Source organism: Blennius ocellaris (genome assembly GCF_963422515.1).
Source record: "Blennius ocellaris genome assembly, chromosome: 7".
Classification (NCBI taxonomy): domain Eukaryota; kingdom Metazoa; phylum Chordata; class Actinopteri; order Blenniiformes; family Blenniidae; genus Blennius; species Blennius ocellaris.
The window spans coordinates 16,975,294-16,997,633 of NC_137656.1; the positions used below are offsets into that span (position 1 = coordinate 16,975,294).

A 22,340-nucleotide genomic window follows, 5' to 3' on the forward strand; every position below is an offset into this window, starting at 1 on the left:
TAGAACATGAATATTGTTTTGTTGTGGTCCTTTCCTTTGGAAAAAGAAAATTTTCAGTCTGTATAACTGATTGTTGCTTTTCATCAGAACATAAGTAAATTTAATAAAGTTACATTGTGTTTGTAATTGAATGATATTAACAGCTGTAGATTACAGAAAGAATGTTCCTCGAGTAAATTGCAACTACATGGGAGTTCACACCAGATGCAACAGCAAAGCCCAAGGGGGCTTTGCTGTCGTTATCTACTGTGCAAAAGTATCTTATGTCTAAGCTTTTCTTTGGTTGAATTTTGCAAACCTATGTAAATACTTTGGCCTCACTTCAGAGGTAAAACCAAATTGAATGCAAAAACGAGACCAGTGAATTGAGCACGTTGTCAAGTTGATGTTTTATTGTTCGTTGTTGTTATTTTAAATCAGAAACTGTTTAACTTTTAGATTTGCATGAATCAAACTATGACACACCTCCCTTATTTTAAGGCTTCTCGTGCTTTCACGCAGTCATATCTAAAGAGACAGTTTGTCTACTTCTTAATATTTGTATTTTTGTGTTCACGTAATGTGTTCAAGGTGTCTACTTTTTACACTTTCTATTGATACACAAAGGGAGTAGTACCTGTACTTGCATTATATGGGACACATAATGACAATGAAGTCATTTAATTAAAATGAACATAATGCTGTCTGAAACTATACAATCAAAAATAGACATTTCGAGGTCACAAACGAGATAATTATTAACATTACTAATACTACTAAGGCAACGTCATGGCCCGCCTTCCTTTGCCTCTAATTGGCTACTACTTGCAACGAAAAATTACATTGACCAATCAAAAGTATAATAGGCGGGACCCTGGCTTCACCATCCAAGGAAAACCAAGATGACGTCCTCGTTACGTGACGTATAGCGGAAGTGCCGCCAAAATGGGTTTCGTCACTATTTTGAAAACAAGTCGAGGCATGAACGGTACACAGCTGACCCGTCCGGTCCATCCGATCCGACTCTCATGATCCAGAGGAGGGGAGTACGGTCTGCTTATCTGATCCGCGCTCACATAATGGGGATTTATTGCTACGATATCTTACAGCTGAGTACAACGGAGTAAACTTTACGGTTACCTGGTACTTACATTTCAAGCGCAGCGGGGTGCTTTCCTGACAAGAGTCCGGTCGTCAGGATGGAGAATGGGGCTTCACCCACCAAACAAGAGGGTTTCCTCTCCAGGATGGCGCTCAATGACAACAAAGCTGGCATGGAGGGTCTTGACAGGGACAAGATCAACAAGATCATCATGGAGACGTCAAAGGTACAACTGAAAGACACTCCGTTCTGAATGCAATGGCAGATCTACAAATATGCTCTGTCCTTTTATGAATAATGACCACAACAAGAGTGCACAAAAGAATACACAGGTATATATTACTACCACTGAGTAATGACACACGTTCCTGGACTCTTCATATCCGTTGAAGATTAATGCTTTGATTAGAAAAACTACATAAGCCCATCTATTACTTTTCCTTTAAAGCCACACTCTTAAGCTGATTTCTTTTTTAATTGCACTTTCCTTTTCATGCAGGGATCTAGGTTTTATGAGAATGAGCTGAAGAAGGAGCAGCAGGTGAACCAGCGCATTGAGAAGATGTTGCTTCAAAAGGCACAGATCACAGAGCAGCACTTAAAGACGGCACAAGCTCAGGTATGACATCTACCTGCTTTTGTTTTCTGATAGTAGGGTATGCGACAGGCAACTACAATTAGCTGAAAGACAATGATTTTCTTCAAATTTACCCGTGAAGGTGGACAAGATGGCTTCATCACTGGAGAAAAGTCGGGATCTGAGTCGTGTGATTGTTCATGTGGACATGGACGCCTTCTATGCTGCTGTGGAGATGAGAGACTGTCCTGAGCTGAAGGACAAGCCTATGGCTGTAGGATCCATGAGCATGCTGGTGGGTTAAAATCTGATCTGAGGACACACTTTTCAGAGATTATCTTTAGGATGATTTGTTGGAAAGAGTTTCTGAGTTATTGTGAAACTCTGTAAAAATCATTGTACAGAATACTCATAATATTCATTCACGCAATCATGTAATTATTGCTTGTGAAATGATACATATTTGAATTTAAATCACATGTGATGGTTTGTAATTGTAATCATGATAGAAATGCTGTTAAGAAGTAAGAGATTTTTTTTATGAAGACATTTTTCAAAAGGTAACATTCGCTCCAAATTTTTGTAAATCAAACCCAAAAGTGTTTAATTTGTACTGCACTCTTTCCTCAGTCAACGTCTAACTACCATGCCAGAAAATACGGAGTTCGTGCAGCCATGCCTGGATTCATTGCAAAGAAACTCTGCCCAAACTTGGTCATCGTTCCAACCAACTTCGATAAATACAGAGCTGTGAGCAATGAGGTGCGAGCCACATCAAACAAAGACAGACACAATGAAATTCACTGCAGTCCTCTTCTGGCTTCTTTTCTACTGATCCTTTGTGAATTCTTTTGTTCCTTTCAGATCCGGGAGATCTTCGCAGACTATGACCCTCACTTCCAGCCACTCAGCCTGGATGAAGCCTATCTAGACTTTACAGGCCACATGGAACAGAGGCAACATTGGCCAGAGACCTCACGCACACATCAGTACTGCCCTCGGAGCATCACCACAGGCAAGGCTTATTTATACAAACATGTCAATTAATATATTTTGTGGTGGTTATATCATTTGGATGTCCATCTAATCTGTGTGAATCTTTTTTTTGTTGTTGTTGTTGTTGTAAAGATGAGGAGCAGATTGAGCGTTCACAAGAGCCGGTGGCAGAGGAACAAGACCTTTCTCCACTACTTTTTGAGGACAGCTTAAACTCGTCTCCCTCTCTTCCGGGCTCAAAAGATGTCTGTGGTGCTGGGGCTGAGGGTGAGGTGTTTGGGACGTCTATTGAGGAGGCAGTGAGGGAGATGCGATTCCGTATTGAACAGAAGACCATGCTGACTGCCAGTGCAGGTGAGGGCAAGCTCACCTTGATGTAGCCTAATATGCATTAATTGCTCTTCACGGCAATCTCATTCTTCAATGTATTACTTCCCACTGTAGTTCCTCTGGAGAAATGCAATATTGTAGAAGGTTTTTGGTTTTTTTCCCCAAGCACATTCGTAACTTTTAAATCAGACATGGGCAACTGGCGGCCCACAGACCACATGCAGCCTCCATCTGCATACTTTGCAGCCCACCAAATAATTTACAAAATTGACCATGAGAGGAAGAAGGTCATTAAAGCACTTTTGGAACCAGAATAAAAGAGAAATATTCCTTACATGTTGCAAAATGAAATATATGTTCAGATTAAAATGATCCCATGCAGGCATCATAATTCAATATCATTAATTTGCACCTTATGTTCAATTTCAATTTCAAGCTTTTACTCTCATCCATCCTTGCACCCCCCCCCCCCCCAGAATATAACCTTTTTGTGACCCTGAATAAAATCACAGTTTTGCATTCCTCAGCAAAATGACTTTAAGTATTTTCTTTTTCATGAAGTGTCCTCCATTTTACTTTTCACCAGCTGTTAACAATAAACACACTTTCCAATCTTCAAGGAATTGCACCAAACATGATGCTTGCCAAGGTTTGCAGTGACAAGAACAAGCCCAACGGCCAATACAGACTCTCCTCCACCAGAGAGGCAGTCATGGACTTCATCCAGACTCTTCCAGTTCGCAAAGTACAGTACTCATCACTCAAAGCAAAATATAAACAGAGCTGTGTGCCTCGTGTGAGTGTTTGAAAACGTAAATGAGATTTATGGAGTGCAACACGAGAGCGCCCTTCCCACTTAAGTGAGCCGCATCAGCTCGTACTAACAGTTTATTCCATGAGTTCACTTGATGACAGTTCTAAATAAATTATAAATTCCAACGCATAATCAATTTCTGTCCTATTATCTTAGGTCTATAATATAAGGCATGTTTTTTCATATTGACAGTTTTTATGTTGTATTTTTTGAAAGACCTTTCATAGATTTACTGTAAAATTGTATGTGTGTTTCATGTAAGCAAAAATGGCTAAACAATTATTCTAACATTAAGTGCATGTTTGTTTTCCCTCCAGATTTCTGGTATTGGGAAGGTGAGTGAGAAGATGCTCAACGGATTGGGGATCACGAACTGTTCCCATCTTGGCCACCAGATGGCACTGCTGTCGTTGTTGTTCTCTGAGACAAGCTGGCATCATTTCATCGAGATTTCTCTGGGTCTGGGCTCCACATACATACCCAGGTATTGTCTATTTAATCAAGAGTTCAGGACAAATTAACTTGAGTTAAATCCCACCAGTTCAGCTGCTAAAGAAAGTTTACGCTACATTTGATGTGTTACAGACACGAAGAAAGAAAAAGCATGAGCATTGAAAGGTGTGTTCTTCATAAGGCATTACTTGACGCTGACACGGTTGAACTGTCTTTTTAGTGCACAGCTCACAAAATCTCCCCATTTGCTTAATAACTACAGGACATTCAAGGAAATGAATAAAACTGAAGAGCAGGTGTCTTTGTGCAGAGAGCTCTGTGAAGAGCTCGCAGGAGACCTGAAAAAAGAAGACTTGAAGGTACTGAATGATGATTACTTTGTTTTTTCAAGGGAACAGTGATTCAAACACATTGGTGACCTACTTGACATGAAGCAATCAACTTCATACTGTATATAGCGGATTGTGTACTGTAACTGCTGGGATATTTCTTTGAAGAATGTCGTTGTGATTGACTTGCTTGAAAACCAATGGGCATCACAAAGATAGAGATAAAAGGAAAAATGTTGTATTGGATAGGGGGGGGCTATCTTATGTTCTGCCAGAAATCACCTCGACTCCATACAGGATCTCATACAATTACCTTAACCTCTCCCTTCCTTTTTGAATCGATGGAGTAAAGCTTGGCACAACCATCACCCCCCTGCCTGGGCCCTGTTGTGGTCTTGATAACTGGAGGAAATGGAGGGCCATTAAATATAAAGAGACAGCAGGGGCCGCTATCAGCTGTGGAAGTATCTTCCCGAGAGATGATCACATTACTATGAAAACTCACGAAATACATTCTGACAAATCAATCAATGATATGAGAGATTATACAGATTCTCATCTCCGTTCCTATTTACGGCCCCTTCAGTCAGTGCCATTGATCATGGCGGTAATTAGAAGGTTATTGAAAGGCAGACTGTTTTCCTGTTTCCATTGTCACAAATTCAATTGTGTGTCTCCTTTGTTTCTGTGAAGGGTAAAACAGTAACGTTGAAGCTGAAGAATGTAAACTTCGAGGTGAAGACCAGGGCTCAGACGCTGCCGTATGCTGTTGCTACAGAGGAGGAGCTCTTCGCTGTTGCTAAGGACCTTCTGAAAGTGGAAATGGAAAATGAAAGCCCCCAGCCACTCAGACTGAGGCTCATGGGTAATTAGATAAGAAAATATAAGCGACATATCAATTAATATAACTACTTTGAAATACATCTAGATGATCCGTGACACACTGCATGCGGAAATAATAGCACAGTGTACATTAATCTTGGCGTTATCTTCACTTGATAATGTTTTTGTGCTCGTAGGTGTTCGCATTTCTGCCTTCGTCGGTTCCGACGATAAAAAACAGATGCAGAAAAGCATCATTGGCTTTCTCAAGCTGGGCAAAACAGACTGTGGCGGCAATTCCCAAAGTGTGCATCAAAACGGCGAGAAAGAGCATCACTCATCCCAAACCCGGCCAGTTGTGACACAGATGTGCCAAAGACCTGAAGAAGCTCCCTGGCGGAGTAAGCAGAGGCAGCTTGAGCAGAGCCAGGCGGCCGAGGAACCCCGGCAGTCGTTCTTTCAGAGGGCTCATGCCAAAAGACTTCAGCTCCAGGCGGCCATAGTCAAAACACAAGAGGAAGGAAGTGGAGAAGATGCTTCTACTTCTACGAGCATTTGTGCTGAAAAGAGTTCAGCTTCACCAGTAAAACCAAATCATAACCCTTGTCCACCAGCATCTGATCTATCAGATGAAGACTTTGTTTCTCCTGTCATTGCTTCAACATCAGGCTGTCGGGGGATGAATTCAGAAACACTCACATGTCCTGTGTGTTTCAGGCAGGTGGAGACGACTGATCTGATCATTTTCAACAGGCACATCGATCATTGTCTCAGTGATGGCTTTAGAAAACCAAACCAGAGTTTGACTGTAGACTCGCAATCAGTTGTTGGCGGAGAAAGTGACCAAACGGAAAGTGAGGTCGCGGACAAATCGACACAGAAGAATGTCACCGAGGTGAAGAAGTCAAAAACCAACAGCGGGTTAGGCAGAGTTTTTGGCGAGGAGAATCAATGCAGCTTAAAGGTTTCGCTGATCAAAGGGGGCAGCAGAACCCCGGCCCCGCGCCAGCCTCAGTCATGTGACAATAAAGGGCCCGTCTTCACCTGCCCGGTATGCCAGCATACCCAGGAAACCGAGGACCTCACGGCCTTCAACCACCATGTCGACATCTGTTTGAACCAGGAAGCCTTACATGAGATGAGGGGGCAGATATTATCCTCCAAAAATCCACCGACCGCCAACGATGGTAAAATCAAAGGTGAGTATGTGTTTGTGTGTGAGTGCGAGAGCAACAAATCAATCTGTAGCAGCATTACAAGATTAAAGAAAAACAGAAGAGACATAAGAAATACATGCTTGAATAAATCAATGGTGGGGGTTTCTCGCGAATGGCGACTTGTTTTGAACTACAAGTTGTTTATGCACCTCATAATGATCCCCAACATCTATTTCTTTTCTTTAGTCTTTCATCATTGAGCCTGTAATCACAGTTCGCTTTGGCTAACATAAACAATGTTCTCAAAACATCAATGAGGCAAATTTAATGCTCTTGTTGCTTAATTCTCTTATATTGACTAGTCTGTCACTGACGATGTTTGGTTGTAGATTACAAAACATTTTTTTTTTTTTTTTAAGATGTATTTGTTATGATAAATGTATTCATTATGTTTTCTAGACATTTTGTTCTGTAGTATTGTTTTTTTCCCCCTAAAACATCTGAAAATGTCTCTGACGGTGACGGACACAACCCTCTTAGTATTGTCTCTTAAGCTGCGTATGTGTGACATCTTTGAGTTAAGAGGAGGAATGTTTGCTTGGGTGGATGTCTGTGGCCTCTGACCTTGTTATTTACTGTCAGTGACATTACCTGTGAGAAGTTTGTATTGATTCTGACAGAGAAAAGACATCTCATTTCACCCCATGGGGCTCCCTCTGCCCCGGTCTTGGAAATGGCTAAATCACTTTCTCACCAATTCATTTCCTACAATGAACTGCACCCTGGTCTCCTCTTAAACAAGCCTGCTTCAGAAATTGCACTCTTTATGTCCCTGAAGAGGTGCTGCAATTGTGCTCATTCACAATGGCTGTCATTTTTTTTTTTTGTCAGAGAAGAGATAACTATGGCGTTGTTTTTTTTCTGTCTGTCACTGACTGTCTCTGTTTCTGTTTGTAGAAAGAGATCTTGTGCTGAGGAAAGCTAGCAAAAGCAAAAGGTGAGAATACTAGTATACCTATCCATGCGCCAAAGAATGGTCCCATGTGGTCATTTCCTTTACATAAGTGACACATTTCAGGCATAATTTGCATTTATGCCTAAATTTGATCACATCTCAATTGACTTTCATTTGTTGGTTTCATGACAGACGGGATTCACCGTCTTCTCCTCCTTCAAAGAAGGCAAAGAACATCCAACCTTGCAACACCATCGACAGGTTTTTCCGGTAACAGTCGTCTGTAAGGAACGACATCCTCATCTGAGAGTGTATTCAGCAGTAACGCACACGTCTCCAGTCCCATTGCTTTTACTGAATAAGAGCCCACAGCTTATCCCACCTACACTCTCATTGCACACAAAACCCATATTTAGTTTTTCCTCTTCAAATTAGCAAAATTGCTGAAGGTAAGCATTTACGCTAATGTAAGGTGTCTCTTCGAAGCCATAAACTAAATGAAAGATGTCAAAGACAAATAGTTTATTTATATTAGACCTAAGTAATGGGGGTTTTGAAATGACCATGGTGTCTGTCAATGTCTGTTTCATTGCTTCGTATTTATTATTTATTAAGGATAATCCTGATGTCCCCCTATTCTAATGTGTTAAATAAAACTTGAGGGTTCATACTTAATGCTTGAGGTCAGTGTATTTTTAGATTTGTCTTCATCGGGTCATTTTCATCAGATAAACTTCAATAAATTCCTGTAAAATCTATTTTACCTATGATGATGCTGCATTTTTTTTTTTTTTATGAAGATAAGAGAATGTTTCTATCATGTGAATTGTTGCAATAAATTATTCTTCTGCTCAGATTTCATGTTGGGTGCATTTTCTCCTTGAAATACTCCTTTTCTGTGTGTACCTGAATTTACCTGTGTACATACATAATGTACCTGAATTTAATCTATTTGACATCCAACTGTTTAAAAAAAAAAAAAGACGAGACATGAGTATTTTTCTTATGAGTCTAATACAAAGAGGACGATGAAACTTTAAGTGGAGCTTCACAATGATGCAAACAATGGATCACTTCGGGCTGTGTAACTATGAAGCGTGACTGGAAAGACGCACGTCTGCCTAACTTCCCAAGGCAAACAAGTTTAAGCTCTAACAAAAGCTTTCGTCAACACGAGACTGCATGAATAAAACATTTGGCCTGGCGGGAGTGAGATTCTCCTGTTAGAAAGTGTCAAATAGAGCAACAATCATGGCATTTTAGTAGTTGAAAATGGAGAAGTGTCATTTTAAACATACTCTTATTACCGACTCTGTCATGGGCGTGAGCCGGTAAAGTCAACATCGGTTGATCTATAACTATGATGAATGCACTGCAGGTGTATACTTCCATTCTACCTCCTGCTGGGTTCTGGCGACAACTGAGATACGCAGTACTAGGTAAAACAGATAATGTTTTTCAGCTCCCGTGTTGTCTTTTCCTCAGGTATTTTGCTGCTGGTGTTTGCATTGTATCTTGTATTACAATAAGCCTTTTGTTAAACAAAAAGATTCCCCGAATAGCTTTACAATGGAACGAAGAGGTTTGGCTTTGAGGGAGAAGGTCAAGAGTTATCCTCCAATAGAGAATGTGGATCCCTGGAATTGGATAAAAGAGGAGGCTTTGGACTGGTTTGAAGAATTTCTGTTCAACAAAAATATGAGCAAAGAAACAGACAAGAGCTTCAACAACAAGGAAGAGTGTGAGTATGCACGGATTTTTAATAACAAAATGAGAAATGGTGGAAAACAAACAGGAAAGAGAAGATTATGTCAATTCAATAGAAGTAAGCCCTTGAGTTTGCATTAAGCATTAGCTACTGGTGACGGGACTGTATGCTGACAGTACAGCTCTAACTTCAAGCCGCACTTTATTTGCTGTGTGGGTGTGTGTTCAGGTAAAAGCATACACTCTTCACAGGAGGGACACACTCATTTCATTTTACCTTGTTGTGGCATCATGTGGATGTGTATTGGTATAAACGGTCATCTATGCAAACAAATAATATCTGTATGCTAAATCCTCCTGCCCACTGTGGTGTGCAGTGCTCGAGGCAGAGAAGCAATTTATGGAAGCGGCAAAACGGAATGATGTGGCGACCATGAAGACTGTTGGAAGAGGGATGAACGCCAATGCAAAAAATGTGGTGGGTTTACGACGATGCCCTTTCAGCATCTCGGTTCATATCACAATGGATGAGCAGCTGTTTGTTTTTAAGTCAAGCCTTTATTAAATGGATAATGTATCGATTGTGTTGCCTCAGCATGACAGGACTGCCCTTCACTATGCAGTAGCCGGGAAGAACAAGGAGGCTGTGCAGCTCCTTCTGCAGCGCAGGGTCAAGGTGGATCAAAAAGATAAGGTGAGTGGGTTTGAAACTTGTGTAACATTTCCCTGTGAGCACGAGTTTCCATTTTGTCTCCTGCGTCTTGACAGCACGGTATCGCTCCTATCCATCTGGCTGCCTGGTTTGGCAGTTTGGACATCCTGAAGTTACTGGTGCAGGCTGGGGCTGAGCAGAAGGTGGAGAACGAGGTAAAAGGGGCACAAGGAGTTTTCTTTCTCAGTAACTGACACACTGAAAAGGACCCCAGAGCCTACCCACATGTCTGTTTACTTTGAACTCCTCAGAAAGATAACTTGCTGATCCTCAAGGCTTTTGTGGATTCTTGCATCTTCTATTTACTGTGAAACCTGATATTACTTTATACATCTTGCTATACAAGTCTCAGTAACTCACTTTTTCTTGTGGCTTCCCAATGCAATCTACAGTTCTCTGACAATTAAACTGCTTGATTGAACAATGAGGAATTGTATTTTGCCCTTTTCTACCTCAGGATGGACTGAACATTATGCATTGTGCTGCCATGAACAACCACACAGATATTGTAGAGTATATTATTAGTGACCTTCAAATGAAAGAACTGGACAAAGAGGATCAGGTATCTCAGAGAGGCCTCACTTCTGCATGAACCAACGGCTTAGATCCCTTTTTACTTTGATACATGCACTAAATATCTTTTTTTCCCTCCCCTAAATTGTGATATTTCAGTCAGGAAACCGGGTTTTTGCACAGGCGGCAAAGAACGGCTGTGTTGAGATGTTAGAGATGCTCATGGATACATACGACATGGCCACGGTGAAGCCTGACAAGGTGTGTGTGTGTGTGTGTGGGTGGATTTCTCTTCTTCCCACATGTATCTGAGGGGCATTCAGTGTGTCACATCTGTCAGAAAACTCAAAGTCAAACACTCTTTGATGCAAGTTGTTTTTCCCTCCCTCCCTGCTGCCAGAGAGGCGACACACCCCTGCACTTAGCTGCCAGGAACGGCCACTTGGATGCAGTCCAACTGCTGCTGCGGAGCTTTGATACTCGGGATGAAGTCAATATGGTAGACAATCAGTGTAAACGTTCCCTCTATCAGGGTTTGGTTTGCGACAGAGTTTGTACAAAGGCTAATTCACTGCTGGACACTGGCTCCCCTCTGGATCAATTAAGATGTATCAAACATGCACTGGTTACTGCACCAGCAACACATTATGTCCTCTGGTTGAAACCTCTGCTCTGGCTAATGAATTGTACTTAATTTAAACTTCTGCTTTGGACAAAAAGCTTTCCGGACTGGGAATCAATAGTTAAGTGTACAATTGAATGGGATCCATTTGCGTGAAATGAAAAGTAGTAATATCATGAATGTATAACTCCTTGTAGTCATAATCCCTTCTACCAGTCCAAGACGGGTGAAAAGCCAGTTCAATGCAAATTTGTCACTACATGGCCCAAAGTCGAGCACACTGCATTACAGGTTGAGAGAATAATTATTTTTTTTCTGGATTTGTCTTTCAGGATAGCGAGACGGCTTTGTACCAGGCCGCAGATCATGGTCATGAAGAATGTATTCGAGCCTTGCTGGAGGCTGGCTGCAACCCAGATATTGTTACAGCGGTGCATTACTGACTAGAACATTTCAATATCTGCTTTTGTGTACCATCGTGATGCAGAACAGTAACTTATGTCAGAGTTCATCATTAGGCCAGCAATGAAATGACTTATAAATAGTACTGCATTTCCGAACGCAGGTCTGCAGCTAAATTGCGCTTCCTTTGTAGGCAAAATCCAGCGCCCTGCATGCCGTTTCCGAGAGAGGTCAAACGTCTCTCGTCCAGCTCCTCGTAGAGTACAAAGCCAATACAGACTTTCAAAATCAGGTGAGTACACACAGGTTGGGTGGCAGCAGTGCATACATCCAGCTTTCTGGGGATACAGATCACTCATATACACATAAGCTGTCCTCTGACCTTATCCCAATTTTTACAGTACAAGTTGTTTTGTCATGTAACTGCATATCTTTGCTCCAGCAACTAGAGTCACCACTTCACCTTGCAGTGAGGAAAAATCATATCCCCGTCATCCATGCTCTTCTGCAGGCTGGTTGTGACCTGAATGTAAAAGATAAGGTATTGGATCGTCATTACATCTAAACCACATTAAACTAGTAAACTTGGACTACATTGTGTTGTGCTGTGAACCTCCAGAGATCCCAGACTGCCATGCATCTTGCAGCAGAGGTTGCCAGAATTGAAATTGTGGAAATGCTTTTGAAATCCAGGGTTGATCTCACACTCCTGGATAGAGTAAGTATTTAGAGTTTTTAATGATTTGTAGCTGCCAAATTAAGGTTTTTTTTGTTGTTTTTTTAAAGAGTATCTTTACAGTTTGCACTATATAACCAAGCCATTCAAAGACACCCGCATAACAGCAAAAACAAATTCTGAATGTCATGTTTTCTCAATATACTTTCTTTTTTGGTCTTTATACATGCTGAATTGGGAGTAGCAGGATAAGACAGTGTTGGGCGTTGCTGCTCGAGCAAATGAGGTGATTATCGTGGATATGATCATCAAAGCAGAAAGATACTACATCTGGAGAGAGGTGAGAAATAAACCAATAACACAAGTTCATGTGTGCCACGGTCCATTTTGTGAGGCTTTGAAATCAATGATCATCCCAAATGATTAATTTCCTGTGGTCACATTCACTTACCTGACTCTACTCTAATATCATTAGCCGTCAATGTATTAAAAAAAAAAAGAAAAGAAAAAGACTCATTACTCAGGAGCATTTCACTCAATTTAATTAAGGATAGGCCAGATTCTTTAATATTAATGATTTTCAAAATGTGTAACTCTGGAATTCATATTGCCACTTGTGTTAGTGTCTTGCCAGTAATCATTCTTGTATGCCCATTTTCTCTGGGAGCTTGTGGCCTTCATCATATTGCTGACATGATTTAATTGCCCTTTCAGGCCAACCCCGAGCTAAATGAGAGCGTTCGCAGCGAGTATCCTCTAACATTTAAACTTGACCACCGCAACGAGACCAAGCAGCTCCGTTCAATGGCGTGGCGTCTGGCCTATGAGCTCCTGAAGGCAGGAGACTGGAAAAGGCTGGCAGAACACTGGGGATTCACAAAGGACCAAATATCTGCCATCGAGGAACAGTGGACAGGTGCTACCACTCGCTCACAACTGAGCAGGAGTGTGGAAAAACACAATTCTAAATCGCACTTAGCCAGTCTGTGGGCGACTTGCAGTGGATTTGCTTTCATACCGGCACACTGCTGTGTTGCTCCACAGGTGAGCACAGCTACCGGGAGCACGGGAACAGGATGCTGCTGATCTGGCTCCACGGGGAGGAGTTGGCTCAGAGGAGTCCTGAAAAGGAACTGTACCATGGCCTCATTGTCACGGGGAACAGGAAAGCCGCAGGTAGGTTTCGTCAACCTCTTTTTCAGACAAATATGCAGAGAGAGACATAAACGTATAGCTGTGCTACTTGGAGGTGTTGAGGTTGACCGTATAAAATCTTACTCCGTCTTCCAGATAAGCTTCGAAAGGAGGAAGAGAGTACCAGCAGCAAACGTTGCTGGATTTCATGAGGATGAGCACTTCAACAAATCGACAGAAATATTCAGCCCAGTGAATACTTCACTGCCAATTAATGACTTGAACAGCAGTTTGCTGCAAAAAAAAGTTTATTCTAAAAGCAAGAGTGTACACCTGATTATAAAGCATTTGGCTTTGGCTTAGAAGAGTAGACAAATGGCTGGTGGCTGCATCATAGATCACTACACAATTATATGTAATTTTATGCATTGCAGTTCTCACCTGGAGATAATTTAGACTAAAACTCGCATAGAAAATAAAACTCTACTTTGCAATTCTAAACTGTCAAGTATGTAATAATTAAAAACATTAACATATTCCGGTTTAAACATCTGCCCAATTAGTATTTCCTGAGAAAAATCCTGTTGCTCAGGAAATTGTGCCATGTATGCATGAAAACTGAAATGGGCGAGCAAATTCACTGTTGTATATCAACATAAAATGAACCAGAAACCAAGGTCAGGGTAGCCATTCACAGGATTGTTGCATAAAACATGTTAACTAGAAAATGAGCACCACCTACAAAATATTTGTGCAGAGTTAGTCAACTACTTTTATGGAGTGAACATGACATGTGCTGGTGTGTGTTTTCAACGATCCTCTGGCTCCAGTGGACGCGTGTCGGGAGGAGCGAGGAAACTTAGCGGCTGTGGCCTGTCCGATGGTGAGCTGAAAGGAAAGGAGGAGGAAAGGCCGTGCGAGATTATTTTTCACCTCTCAAATGAGTTAAACCGAGCAAAAACTTGGGGCTGACGGCCCCGATGCACATTGCTCATACCTGTGTAACAGGGTGATGGCGTTCAACAATCACAGAGCTCATGGGAGGGGCCACCCCCATCACATTGAGGTTGCTCCGCGCCGCAGCCTTACCAACATCGGCACGTGCAGTGATGCGAGCCGTCACAGTCTTTGAGGGCTTTTGTTGACTTGTCGTCACAACACGACCACTGACCTGGAACAAATATTTCATCACATACGTGATTGTTGTGGAAGAGACTCCGGGATTTTGTTTGGACTTTAAGGTGGACTGTAAATGCAGGGAGAGCTCTGAGACCGAAACACTGTTGGCATTTTAGCTCATGTGGCATGAGCTCTAAACTCTTGAACATCAGGCTGTCGCAAAGAGATATTTCACTAAACTTGAGACCGACTTCATTTTTTTGTCATCAATCAGACAAAAGTGTATATTTCGCAACATCAGTGGCAGAAGTCAGAAAATGACTGTGTAATGCCAACCTGTTTGTGGGAGCTCGCAATGCCTCCAAGTGGAAGTGAGCTCTGCACCGTCATGGTGGGAGGGAGTACTGCTTCCTGGGACGTGTGGGCACCTGAACCCACCTAAATGAAAGAATCAGTGAAAACAGGAACAAAAATAATACTTTAAAAAAAGAAGAAGCAAGATTTATAGTTAATTCTCAAGCTGATAGAGTGATTGATCCAAAACATATTTTTTCTATAAAAAAAAAAAAGATGAATAGCTCACTGCTTCATCTGCTTCGCTGTGAGAAGGCCCCGGGTGGTCAAAATGGACTGGACTGAACCGTGGGGGAACTGAAGAGGTGGGATATGGATGAAGATGAGGGATGGATGTAGAGACGGGCTCATCCTGGGAAGTCAGGGGATCTACAAAGAGACAAGCAGTTTATCGTTTCTTACTTCCAAAGTGTAATCGACAGCCCCTCATGGAGTGCCTGATCATCACATACGTTCGAGTGTTTGAACAATGCCCCTTCCTGGTTGTTAATGATGATTAGTTAGCGTAATTTTTTTGGAGGAGATGTGAATATCGCCACCTTCTTTTACTCATTTTAAGATTTGCATACACATTCCAGGGCCAATACAGTACAGAAACAATCACAACTTTGTATCCCCGGCTCAACAAACAAAAAAATTACAAACTATTACTTGAATATAACTCATTCACATCAGACGTGTGATGAAAAGTGGAATTTTGTCTACGTCTCTTTTGTAGAGCAGCAAAACAGAATATTCAAACAAAGCAAAAAGATGACAGTATCATAATAAAATGCATTTCAGGATGCAAGACTCATTAAACACAACAGATGGAGGAGCAGAAGAACATGGTAGAGTTTCTCTCCACAAAGTAAAAGCACTAATATTCAATTTAATCAGTCACGAGTTCGATAAAAATATGTAGCTGGCGAAGCTTGTGTGAGGATTGTTAGTCAATGTGACGCATGCTGACATCTGGTGCAACATATTAGAAAGGCAAGAATTTAGCACTTGCAGAATGGATTTATATATAATCTTGATTTAGATCAAGTAGTTTGAAACATCTAAGACCAATGTTGACATGTTGAATCTTCACACATCCCTATTGAAATGTCTGCTGACATCATCTGATCCTTGGAATTAACATACTAGTTGGAGATAGTAATCTCATAATGCAAAAAAATAAAATGTTACCAAAGTGCCCTGAACTTTATCAGCAAATCTTTCAGTGTCACACGAAGGTTGCAAACATATTGCAAATACCGCTCAGTCAGCACAAAGCACGTGCACTGATTCATCACTCCATTAAACGATCCAGTCATCAAAAGACTCGCTTCCATCCTCTCATTCATAAATCCACACAACTGTCAATAGCACATGGCTTCAGTCTTTTGGAGAAATGGGCTTTCAGTTTTTTCCCCCCTCGCCACTCCGTTTCAGTCTGAGCTTGAATCAATACAGCACAGAGGAAAGGCTAACAATACGATAATGGTCCCTCATATAGAGCAGGGTTCTATTTATGGGGCTTGTTACAAACTCTCATTCCTCTAAAAATATGCGTGTCTCGTAATTCTGTCACACACCATGTTGATTAGTAGCTGGAGGTTGATCCTGCCTTCCGTCTGTACTGTGGAACATGCTGAGGGCCTCCATGTTGAGCGCACACACTCCCCTCATGAAGGCTTTCTTCATAGATTCTTCGTACCGCTCTCGCTCCAAACGCAGTCTTTGAATCTCGGCTTGGGCCTTCTCTATAGCCTCGCAGTGCTGCGGAGACATGAGACGGAGCCGCAGATCAATCAATCATCAGCTTATGATACAGATAAAAACACTTCTTACTTCCAGTCGCAGAACCTCCAACTTTTACTCCATGAATGCTATTTATTTAGCCCGTTTTGTAAAAACAGTATTTAAAAATGTTCTATGTGATTAAAAAAAACATGACTCAAAGTGTGCTATGTCTGTTGTACTTTTGGAGATTACCCAAACATTTACTCATTAAAGCAAACTGTTCCAAAGTCCAAATATTTTTTCACTTCACATGACTGATCTTTGTTCATGTCTTTAAAACAAAATATATTTTGACAAAACATGCTAAACAGTTAACAACTGGGAAGCATTTTCTTACCTCTGCCAGTTTGGCCTCGTAATCTGCCGACAAGCGAGTGCAGACCTCTTCGGCCCTCAAGCGACACGCCTTCTCCACCTGATCCTTCCAGTGCCTTTGGACCAGAGAGTGCCAACCCAACCAAACCTTCTTCTTCAGCTGCAAATGGTAGTGCTGCCGAGCCACCTGGGCAGTGTGAGCCTGGCAGGAACCACAAGACCAAGAACAGATTCACAAGGCGCCGATTCCACTGAAATGTGCCGGCTCAGTCGCACAAAAACGTGGCTCGTGGGACGTTGTTGTGTAATGAACGTGATCTTTATAAGAGGGGGATTACTGTGTACATGTGGCATATGTGTGTTCAGTGTTCTGTGACCTTGTGATTGCTCAGCTAGTAGCTCATGCAGACATCATTAGCACAAACCACCAAACTGCACAGATTTGTCTGGAAAAGTGAGGAACCATTAACAGATGTGAAATTTTTTTTTTTTTTTTAAAGAAAAACAACACTACAGTCAAATGTCATATTTGTACCTCTTCTTTGGCCTCAGCATGCTGAACTCTCCAGTGGGTGAAGGCCCTCATCTTTTCAAGCTTTTCTTTTTGTCTTTCTAAAACATGGCACAGGTTTCCAATTACCTGAGAGAGGACACGTCATACAACTTGTTAAAAAAAATTAATGTCCCTTGTCTTTATCATTTTAAAACATTACAAAACACAGAAGACAATATAATAATATGCTTCACAACACTGTAAATGATTCAATCAAAGTCAGTCCAAAATTTGACAGAAAACAATATTGGCAACTAAAAAAAAAAGTAAAAATAAAACAGGGATAAATATTTTTTTCCTGGAGGAAAAAATGCTTGATGTTTCATGAATTACAGAAATAAAATGTATGTAATTTGCTTAATATTCTGACATGCGGGACAGCAAGTACTTACAATAGCATCTTTCACCATGTTAAGTGGGCACACATACATCTTTCTGTTTTGTTAAGTAATTATTCAGTCACAGATTTGAAAGTAATAAATCCATCTGCACTGTAAAGAATAAAAGTAATAACTGCTAGTTGACACTGTGCTAGTCATGGAATCTCAGTGTGGCGCAAGATTCATTAACTGAACGTCAGGGAAAAAGCATAGTGACACATATGGAGTCACCTCGTCTTTCCTCCGGTTGGACGTCTCATAGGTGTGTAACAGCTCCTTCAGGCTATCCAGCTCCGACTTGAGGCCAGCTGTCTGGGCTTCATATCTTGTTCTCTCCTTCATCATCTCCTGCTTATGTTGCTCCATGAAGGCAAACCTCCACTTCCGTAGTTCTGTCAACACGTTGTGCTAATGAGGGAACAGAAGGGAGGACAGTTGCGCCGAGTTCATCGCACTGCTTTAGTTCATTTTTAAATGGTGTGGACAGGTGTGCCGGACAGATTGTTACCCACGGCACAGTTGGAACCTTGAAAATTCATGTATCGAGTCATCCACAACATCAGTTTCTTTCACGCAAGATTCAAGCTTGTATAGACAACATTTGGTTTCAGCATCATATACACAAAGATTTGAGATTTGCATAAGACTTGATTGACAGTTCTGATGTGTAGGTTTCTTTTGTGAATATATTTTTTCCAAAAAAGCAAACAGTTGTATGGTAGTGAGCACTCTTGCATCATAGCGAGAGGATCTTTGGTTGGCTTGGAGTTTTGCATGTTCTTTCCCCTTCCAAACTTCTTAATTGAGACGTCGAGAACGACCTTCACAACAGAGAACTGTCATGTTTGCTTTATAGCTACATTGTAAGGCCAACAAAATTCTACCCATAAAATAGTACTTTCTACCAAACTGTACTCTTTTTAATGACCAGAAGGCTGCGAGTAAATTTCCTCTCCATGAAGGAGCTGTAGAAAAATCAGAGAAAAGGGGCAGGGTGAACACCCACCTCTCAGAATCCCAGCACTGGAGGAGGCATTTAAAAGGTCACTGGTCCCATGAACAGCAGAGCTGTCATTCTTTTCAAAAAGCTATCCTAATTGAAACACACTGCCCTTTTTTTTTTTTTTTTTTTTTTACTTTTGATCTCGCCCATTTACTGAAAATAGAGAATGTGTACATCTCAAATCAGTAGGTATGGAAGAGCGGTTGTGACGAGTTAACATATATTGCCTTTTTTCCCCACTCGTGTATATATATCACATTTGTAATGATATGTATGTACAGTATTATTCTTTTAACAGACATTTTTACCTGAATCTGCACAGGTCAACAAAAGCTAAACAAATGTCACATTACTATACAAGAGTGAGTAAAACAATAATGCTCATGAAAGTGTCTATAAGGGCTTTAAGACTTAAACAGTGCTCAACTATCAATCATGGATAACGGACACATTTTTCAGCACAAATAATAAGCGCCTGGTACTTTAGTTTTTGGAGGTGAACTAACCTTGAGTTTATTGCTCCACGTGTCCAGAATGCTCTCCATCCTGCTTATGTTTGCGTCTGAAATAAACATCTCTGACACAGCAAAGTCGAGAGGGTCTGGACTGCTTGGCCTTGACCTCTCAGTTGCCACGTGCAGCCTGTCTGAGGGAGTGTCTGACAGCACGGACGCCCTGCCGGACGACTGACCTTCCATCCTCTCAGCTGAAAGACACAAAAGCCAAACCTACAGAACACAGTATATTGCCAAGGAAAAGAAAAGAAAAAAAATCATTGCAACCCGATTGTCTGGAAATGTTTGATCTCGTTCATTCACAACCACACAACACCACAGCATTTAGTGTCTTTGCGTTTTTAATTTGCATTACCGTGAGAGGCTCCTGAGTGAGTGGAGGGCTCAACAATCAAGGGAGAGGCCTGTGATGAGCTCATACCTCTTACTGAATGCGTCCCATCTTTAATTTCAGGATCTGGTAGGACACGAGAAAGCGGCAAGTGACTCAGAGCAAAGCATTCTTGCAAAAACAATAACAGAAGTACGATGTTGCTAAAATACATTATGCCAAGACATTTCAGTGATTAGAGCTAAAAATAAAACGTAAAAGCCAGAATTCAAAAGATAGCTCAAGAACAAGTAAACGAGATGGCGATAGTGCTGAATAAGATCATCGTGGCTACTCGTCCATCCAAGAATGCATTTATGTCAATACCTTAATTAAATTCTGCTGGCGGAAGAGAAAGCCTGCACTCTAAAGAGCAGTACGGGCAGCGTGCCAGGAACTCCTTACCAATCAGCCCGTCTGCTTCCTACGTCCCTGTGCACTGCTCCATGACAGTTAAAGCACTAAACATCCAATGAGAGGCGCAACTGGGAAGAAGGACTGATGGACTGTTTAAGATGTGGGTATTATAGAAGAACGAGATGGGGAGGTATAGTGTGACAGACTGATATCTAGTTTGTTAGGCTGGTTCAACAGCTAAAAAATATAAAGCCAAATTTGTGCGATTCAAAATCCTTTTTGACAGCCGATCATTTGATGAAAGCCATATCAGGCAGGGATCAAGCTGAGCTTCTGTCAGAACAGCTTATCAAAACTGTGATTTGGTATGAATAAGGACAACATAGGAACACAAATTACGAGATGGGTGCTGTGACTTTCTGTGAGGTTTACTTTGGTGGGCAGGACCCTCTACACAAAGGTGCGAGGCGCTCGGCTGCTTCAGCTTCGCCCTGGTGAACATCTCAAGCTTTGGGGTGACGGCAGCGTAGCGGAGCAGCTCCTCATACTCATCCTGTTGATACACAAGAAATAAACAAATACACATACATCAAGTGTCAATAGCAATTTCCAGAATGTGTCAAGTCAGTTTAACAGCTGCACAAGGGCTTTCACTGCCGATATGCGTGTTAATTTACAAGCTCAAAAATAAACGCGAGGGTTGATAGACTGAACAGGAAAACAGTCAGTATTTGGACGGTCCACCATGTTCAGTCCTGCAGCCGGCATGCCAGTTGCACGCATCTGTGACATTGTGCTCTGTGATTAAACTGCACATTTCAGAGTGGCCTTTTATTGTGCCCCCCCCATGGTACCTGTGCAATAATCATGCTGTCCAATCAGCATCTTAAGATGCAGCACCTGTGAGGTGGGATGGATTATCTTGGCAAAGGAGAAATGTTGACTAACACAGATTCAGACAGATTTGTGAACAATATTTAAGAGAAATAGGTCTTTTGCGTATATAGAATATGTTTGAGATCTTTGCTCATGAAAAACAAAAGTGCTCCATTTATATTTTTGTTCAGTATATTTTACCATATAATGCAGGGGTGGCCAATCCTGGTCCTCGAGAGCCGCAGTCCTGCACGTTTTAGATGTCTCCTCACATCAATACAGCTGACAGCAATTAGTGGCTCCTTGTCAAGCTTTCTGCAGAGCCTCATCATGACAACAGGTGTGTTTGAGCAGGGAAACATCCAAAACATGCAGGACTGCGGCTCTCGAGGACCAGGGTTGGCCACCCCTGATATAATGCATGTAAATCATACTCTGATACATGAAGAATAAGTTACGTCCAATACTTTGTCCGATAAAGATTTCGAAAGAAGTGACTCTCACAACTGAAAACTGCTAGTTGAAAAGTATTGTGATTAATTAACAATATCATTCCATCAATCAATGATCGAAGCTGGTAAATGCATAAAAAAAGAGATGTTTTCTACAATTTTCATAGCAAAAATTAGCTATTCAAAAATACATTGTCGAAAGATCTTCATGTGGATTTTGAAATTATATTCTAAAATATTACCTGAAGATCAGAGGACACAGAGCTTCCCCGATCAGAGTCTTTCGGGAGAACTGGCCTGGTTGGTTCCTCCTCGTCTGAAGACATCTTGGGGGGGGGGGGGGGGGGGGGTATGAGAAAAAAATATCTTAAATATTTTAAGTAATACTGTTATTCGATTATTATTTCAGTGGTTGGTCAACTAGGGTGCTCACAGGAACCCTGAGTGTTCCTGTGAGCACCTGACTAGGATTGGAAAACGTGAGGTCGTGACTGACAAACGTCACATAAGTGATGGCTTGCACGCAAGTTCACCAGGCGTGATATTATCTGAAATCTACAAACTCATCAAAAACTTATTCACCAAGGTAGTCGCATAACAGACAGAGATGTGTTCACCGACTGATCATTGTAAACGTTCATGTTATATATTTTATTACATTTATCCTAGAAAAGTTAAATGCTCTGTATTAATTATTTAAGCCTCACGTCTGTCAGCATTTTTTGTCAATAAGGGTTAAAACGCGAGTTTCAAATTTGCAATCTCTTGAAATGCAAACTTTTTACGTAAAGGTGTAATGGTATGCTAAATATATTTTCCAGATATTATTCTAAAGGAATTAAAGAGACATTGATTTGAAAACGAAGGGAAGCTGTGTTTCTGTGCGATTCCTTGATGTCTAAACATGCAGAAATAAAGACAAGACTTCAAACGAAACACGATCAGACTTATCAAGGTGAAAAGTCCACTTGTTGACTGAATGTTAGGGAACCAATC

The 22,340-nt window shown here is 41.4% G+C and overlaps 3 protein-coding genes across 3 annotated transcripts; 2 read left to right on the forward strand and 1 right to left on the reverse strand.

Annotated features, from left to right (window-relative positions):
• Positions 1-1,178: 1,178 nt before the first annotated feature.
• polk (polymerase (DNA directed) kappa) lies at positions 1,179-8,233 on the forward strand (the record flags this gene model as incomplete). Its single annotated transcript, XM_080499869.1, has 14 exons — positions 1,179-1,307; positions 1,581-1,700; positions 1,801-1,953; positions 2,289-2,420; positions 2,523-2,673; positions 2,787-3,008; positions 3,605-3,729; positions 4,116-4,282; positions 4,384-4,416; positions 4,514-4,610; positions 5,274-5,445; positions 5,600-6,601; positions 7,517-7,556; positions 7,707-8,233. The coding sequence occupies 14 exons, from the start codon at positions 1,179-1,181 to the stop codon at positions 7,786-7,788; spliced, it is 2,625 nt and encodes an 874-aa protein (XP_080355995.1). The 3' UTR covers positions 7,789-8,233.
• Positions 8,234-9,083: 850 nt separating this feature from the next.
• On the forward strand, positions 9,084-13,492 carry ankdd1b (ankyrin repeat and death domain containing 1B; the record flags this gene model as incomplete). The annotated part of the gene is made up of 15 exons (XM_080500029.1): positions 9,084-9,255; positions 9,599-9,699; positions 9,817-9,915; positions 9,990-10,088; positions 10,391-10,495; positions 10,606-10,707; positions 10,847-10,945; positions 11,401-11,499; positions 11,664-11,762; positions 11,913-12,011; positions 12,090-12,188; positions 12,391-12,486; positions 12,861-13,062; positions 13,191-13,322; positions 13,437-13,492. 15 exons carry the CDS (start codon positions 9,084-9,086, stop codon positions 13,490-13,492), a joined length of 1,659 nt encoding a protein of 552 aa, XP_080356155.1.
• A 547-nt stretch (positions 13,493-14,039) lies between these two features.
• On the reverse strand, positions 14,040-21,670 carry poc5 (POC5 centriolar protein homolog (Chlamydomonas); the record flags this gene model as incomplete). The annotated part of the gene is made up of 12 exons (XM_080500030.1): positions 14,040-14,168; positions 14,278-14,451; positions 14,736-14,837; positions 14,983-15,122; positions 16,316-16,499; positions 16,861-17,040; positions 17,374-17,478; positions 18,003-18,179; positions 19,281-19,480; positions 19,645-19,746; positions 20,449-20,569; positions 21,587-21,670. 12 exons carry the CDS (start codon positions 21,668-21,670, stop codon positions 14,040-14,042), a joined length of 1,698 nt encoding a protein of 565 aa, XP_080356156.1.
• Between the last annotated feature and the right edge of the window lie 670 nt (positions 21,671-22,340).